This window comes from Lipotes vexillifer, unplaced genomic scaffold (assembly GCF_000442215.2).
Source record: "Lipotes vexillifer unplaced genomic scaffold, Lipotes_vexillifer_v1.1 scaffold127, whole genome shotgun sequence".
In the NCBI taxonomy this organism is placed as follows: domain Eukaryota; kingdom Metazoa; phylum Chordata; class Mammalia; order Artiodactyla; family Lipotidae; genus Lipotes; species Lipotes vexillifer.
This window is the reverse complement of record NW_006795282.1, coordinates 17,309-23,438: the sequence shown is the minus strand read 5'-3', so window position 1 is coordinate 23,438 and position 6,130 is coordinate 17,309. Positions and strand designations below refer to the sequence as shown.

The window sequence follows — 6,130 nt, the reverse complement described above, 5'->3', positions numbered from 1 at the left end:
CTTTCCCTATTTCTCAGTGTTTATGCTCTACCTTTTTGTCTCATTTTTGGCTATAGTTATTGAATAAAAGTTGAATAACTTTTACAGTTTCATTCTATCCCTCCCCATTTCCCCTGTCCCTTCAACTTAGAATATATTCAAGTTATTCAGAAATCTCTAAATCTTGTCTTGATCATTTGCCTCCTTTAAGTTACTACTTTGAGTATCTTTGTTTTATCATCTGCTCTTTTCTCATCTACTTTGTAATGAATTAATAAGGCTTTTTAATCTCCCACCTAAAATTTAGTGAAGCTACTCAAACAAAAGTAACCATAAATTGAGAATTGCCAAAACTATACTATTTTTTCAATCTTTACACTAATTAGGATCTCTTCAAGTAAAACACTTAATTGATAACTCACTGAAATTTCCTTAACTGTGGCCCAAGAATCGTTCTTTGCATATTACACAATTTCTTATTGAGTGCTCTGTCTTTATGGGATTCTATCTCCTCTGTCCACTTCTTAAAAGCTTTTTTTTCTCATGGCTTTGTCCTTGATTGTTTTTCCTTCTAACTTTATATTCTGCCTATATATATACTCTTTATACAATATGGTGAGAAAGATTAAGAGAACTCTGACTGACACATTTATCAAACTGATGTTAAAACACAGTTCTTAGTTCAGGTTTCTTTCCATGATGTGTTGTTTCCCATATAAATGTATGGGTACTTTATGTCTAAACTCTAATTCAACTTTCTACTGGAAATATGTTTCCTTCATGTGGGTTTCCTATCTAGGTTAATTATATCAGTGTCATAAACATTTTATTAATCTTCACTTTCAGAATAAACCAATAGAATAAGCATGGGTGATTTAGTTATTTAGAAGAATGTAAATGTTACATTAAATATCAATATAAAAGAGGTATACTAGAAAGAAGTTGGGTTACAAATGAGATGTAGAAGAGGAAGCAGTAACAGGCAAAAAAGAAAAGAGTAAGAGTGGGTATTTCTTCAACATACAGAATGAGAAGTTGAGATATAACTAATATACATATAGTGAGAAACACTTTATGGATAACATAATATTATCAAGGTCTATAAATATAAATAATAAAATATATAAATTCATGAAACCAAGGAAAAGACAGAAGAGATGAACAGTCATATAAATGACATACATTCTCATTTGCAGGAAAAGTCAATAAACCGTATCTCAGAAAGTGTATTGTTTAGAGATATAGAGATAATCACATGGAATGAAATCATAAGGTTAAAAGTACATGCCTCCCCTTTGTGGAGGTAAGGATGTTTCTCATAAATTTTTATTATTCAATTGGTTTCACTTTGCTATTTCTCTCCCCATATACATATAATATGTAGAATATAGTATTGCTATATATAAGATATTGGTATTTTTTACAGATGAGGAAAACGTATGTGCATGTGTGTGTGTGCGTTTAGTGTTGTCTGGGTCAAATTTCCTAGGAATATGGTAACGCCTTTCTACATGTAAATTTAGGTTTAGTATTATGTATGGAAAACTTTCTTGGTTTATACTTTTAAATATTAGTTGTTTTATTATTTCTTTTTTTCCCAAAGTGTCTAACATATGTCTAATCAGATCTCCTTTGCCTCTTCTCCATTTCAAGCTATTTTTCTCTGAGCCTTTTCTTATTTTTTTAAAAATCTTTATCTCACAGTCATTCTCTGGTTAATCCCCTGCTTGTCCTCCCCTTATGGAATTTTTATCTGAATCTATTTTCCTTTGGACACTTTATAATTGTTTTTATTTTTTAGATATTTTTGTCCTTTAATTTTTTTCCCTAAGTTTTATTAACTCATTGCATTCCTCATTTCATTTTTTCATTTTTTTAAAAATTTATCTTCTTAGTTTTTGATCTTCTGAGTCCAGGTTTTAAAAACATGTATCTTCAACTGTTTTATTTTTTGAAATTCACTGTAATTTGGATTGTTGTGTTATAGTTTTATTGTTGTTTTGTATTTGTTTTCTAGATGGAAGGTTTTCATCAGCTCAATTGTTTTGATTCTCACTTTTTTCAGCTTTATTGAGGCATAATTGACAAAATTGTAATATATTTTTAGTGTACAATGTGATGATTTGATATATGTATACAGTGTGAAATGATTACCTCAATCAATTTAATTAACACATCCGTTACCTTACATAATAATTACCTTTTTTGCATGAGAACTCGTAAGATCTACTCTCAGCAAATTTCAAGTATTAATAGCTGTGGTCAATATGCTATATATTAGATCCTCAGAACTTACTCATCTTATAACTGAAAGTTTGTAATCTTTGATCAGCATTTCTCTACTTCTCCCGCCCTCCAGCCCCCACCATTCTATTCTCTGTTTAACTTTTTTTTTTTTTTTAAAGATTCCACATATAAGTGATACCATCCAGTATTGGTCTTTCTCTGTCTAGCTTATTTCACTTAGCATAAGGCTCTCCAGGATCATCCATGTGTCACAAATGAGTAGGGTTTCCTTTATTATGGCTGAAAAAATTCATACGTATCATTTATTTAAATTTATCATATACACAAATTTACTTTTTATATAAGACATTTTCTCTACCTATTCATTCATTAATGGACACTAAGACTGTTTCCATATCTTGACTATTGTGAGTAATGCTGCAGTGAACCTGGCAATACCAATAACTCCTAAAGATAATTATTTCATTTCCTTTGCATATGTACCCAGAAACACGTCCATTTTCTATATCTCATTATGTAGCTTTGCATGTCATCAGTCTGAATCTCTTTGATTCTAGACAGGGCTCCTGGACCAAGAATACTCTCTTTAATCATTACTGTGAAGTATACTTTCTTTAATGGATAACATTTTTGGTGGTGGTGGGGAAGGGGAGGGGTTGACATATATTGTGATTCTCTTTCCTTTCTCTAGGTTCCTTCTTATTTCCTATCTATGTCCTTTTCGATCACTGACATACCTTCAGTGGCACTTGTCCTGTATTTTCCTTTTTTTCTCAAAAGTGACATTTCCCAAATCCAGACCCATTCAATTTTAACCTCAATCTCTATAGTTAATGTTGTAAAATGACAAGTCCCAGACCTGTGGTTCAGTATTTTAGCACTTAGCATCAGGTGTTTTCATTTTGGTCCAATTTTCTTTTGTGCTTTATCTATTTCTTTGTCTATCACATTCCTCCCATTTCTACCAGGTGTTTTAATTTTCTCAATGCCTGCTTTCCAGATCCATAGGTTTATGTCGATGACAGAGTACCAGCAGTAGCTCTGTTGGAATTTGGTGTTTATTTCTCTATGTAAAGGTAATACTTTGAAACTCACACTATTTTCTGTGTCTTAATAATGTTGAAAGCTGACATCACTTAAGGTTTTATTTCTGCTTCTTTTTAGTCTTAACTTTTGGGAACATTTGCATGAAATGATTTCAGTTTAGTCAACTTCCACTCTCCTAGGACTAACTTGAAGCCAAATTATAAATTATGTAAAATACCTATATACTTATCATAGAAAATCAACAAATTATAGAAAATTAAAAGTAATTAACTTACCCACCACTAAACTATCAAAACATAGTATTTAATATCACTGTAGTATAGTTTGTTTCTTATACGCAGGCACATTCATGTCTACGTTTTATATATATATAAAATATACGTGTGGAGTAGAGGGGGAGAAGTTTCTCAGAATCTTTGTAGAGACTGAGAAATAGGTTAAAACTGAATTCTGTGTATGAAAGGAAATGGTAAGACATTTAGAAGTCATGGTAGGGGGTTAGAAAAAAATGGCAAGAACCAAGAGGAGCAAACATAAACTGATATCTAACAGGCATTCTTTATGAAATTGTATATATAATATACAGATATAGATAGCTATAGATATTAAAAGTGTGTGAAAGTTTTTAGTTTATATATATTGCCAAATTACCACAAGGCTTACATCAATACATGCTTTCATTACCATACCTTCTCTGTAAAGGGCTATTTTAAAAGTTTGGGCCAGTTTTACAGAATTAAAATGTATGTTATTTAAAATATTTTAGGTTAAAATATTTTCACATACTTATGGCTCATATCTTTTATGGGGAGAAATTGGTGAGCTATTTTTTGCCCATTCTTCTATTAGGACGTTTAAAAAATTTTTAATGTCTGTAAGTATTCATTATATACAAATGACATCCAATTTTTGTTATTTTTTGTTATAGATGTTTACCCAATTATCCATTTATATTTAAGTGTTGCTTAGGACATTCTATTGACATTTCAAATTTTTAATGCCATTCAATTTATTGATCCTTTTTTATGAGTTCTTTGTCTATAATGCTTAGAAAACTTTTCTCAATCTTAATTTTAATGAAATATTCATGTATATTTTTTCCATTTATTATTATTTTAAAATTACATTTATTTCATTACTCCATCTAAAAGTTATTTTTCTGCTTAATGTATAGGGATATAAATAAATAGTTTTGTAATTATACTAGGTCTGCTTCAGAGTATTCTTCTGTTCTGTGGCTTTTATAATTACATCAAGACTAAATTATTTTAATTGTTGTAGTTTTGTACATTTTAGTAACTGGTATTGCTCTTTGGCTAGCTCTGTAAAATAATATTTTGAAGCTATAAGAAACATGTTTATTACTTCTAGAATATACAGACAATGTATGATTCCTTTGTGTATATCATTAAGTCACTGTAATTTCAAATATATCTAGCTGATATCTCAGTATGTAGCTATGAAAATCAATTATTCGGATAGCTCCAATAGAGATCATAACTTGATTTACCACTTTCTTTGTAATAAAAAAAGAAAAAAAAAGCTAATACGATACACAGAGAAGGTTCCTGATAGTGAGGACATAAATTGGTTTCTAAAATTATTCCTCAGCAGTTTATGAGAAACTCTGCCACATTTATTTACCAAAACCTCTAGAAGAACCTATGTACAACTTTCTAATTCTTTATTATTTGCTTTTCCCATACCACTTAATTTTTAGCACCTGACACTCAGAGAAACTTAAGGTTTCACTAATGTGACAAATGTTTCTAACATTATAAATATTACACATCATTTCCCACATAATTACCTTGTGAAGTCTGTCATCTCCATCATGATCATACACATCTTCTTGGCGAGAACAATGATATCGTTGCTCGTATCGTCCCATATCTCAATCTCAGCATCCAGCTTACTCTTTACTTTCTTGAAATCAGCAACTTGCTCAGCTATCTTTTCCTTTTCTGCCTCAGGCAATTGAGTCATCTTAGCCTAAAACAGGTGATAATTAGATTTATAATCATTCCTCTATGTCAAAATACATTTTAGGAAAAAAGTGATCATTATAGGATGCTCATAAAACTTGTTCATTTAAGAATAGAGCCATATCATTGTTTATTTTAAAGTCAGATAATAAAACTTTCCAGGTTTAATTTTTCATATAAATATCTATTGAATATAATTGTTTGCTCTAGAACTACAATGTTAAATTTAATACAAAAGTATAACTTAATATCTGACATATTTAAATCTACTCCTTAATATAAGTGTATGACTTCTCACATTTCTAACATATTAAAATTTTAACTTAATTCAAACTTAATGTAATTCCTCACATGTTAGAAAAGCATATACCTTATTTAATTTTATTAATAGTATGCTTCAAAAGGTAGAAGTATAACAAACTATAGCTTGAAATGAGACTGTTTATCGATGTATGTATATACATTGATAGATCCTTATGTAAATGATGAATACACATTGGTAAACAGTACAGTATACATTTATAAATTATATGTATATAGACAAGCACATATACAAAATCCTAAGGATTAATGTGTAAATGGTGCATATAAACATATTCAAGTGTGTATGTGTATTACAAACTATCTGGGGAAGAATAAAAATGTTACGGGCAGGGTTTATTAAGTCAGCCCTCCCTAATTAGCATCCTGAGTTTTGAGGTGCTATTTTCTTATACACAGTAAACTTAATGCACTGGCATAGTACTATTCTTTGTATATGTCATATTTTGAACAGTATGCAAACTTGCTTCTTGCACTTGCAATTTAAAATGTGGGATGGTAGAAAGCTATCTATACCCCTAAACTACCATATTCACAACCATAGCACCTGG

General features: G+C 30.1%; 1 protein-coding gene across 1 annotated transcript in view; it reads right to left on the bottom strand.

Annotated features, from left to right (window-relative positions):
• LOC103070794 (catenin alpha-3-like) overlaps positions 1-5,259 on the bottom strand; it is a 134,048-nt gene extending 128,789 nt beyond the window's left edge. The window contains exon 1 of the mRNA XM_007467584.1: positions 5,084-5,259. Within this exon, the coding sequence (XP_007467646.1) occupies positions 5,084-5,259 (176 nt within the window). The remainder of the gene's footprint in view (positions 1-5,083) is intronic.
• Positions 5,260-6,130: the final 871 nt, after the last annotated feature.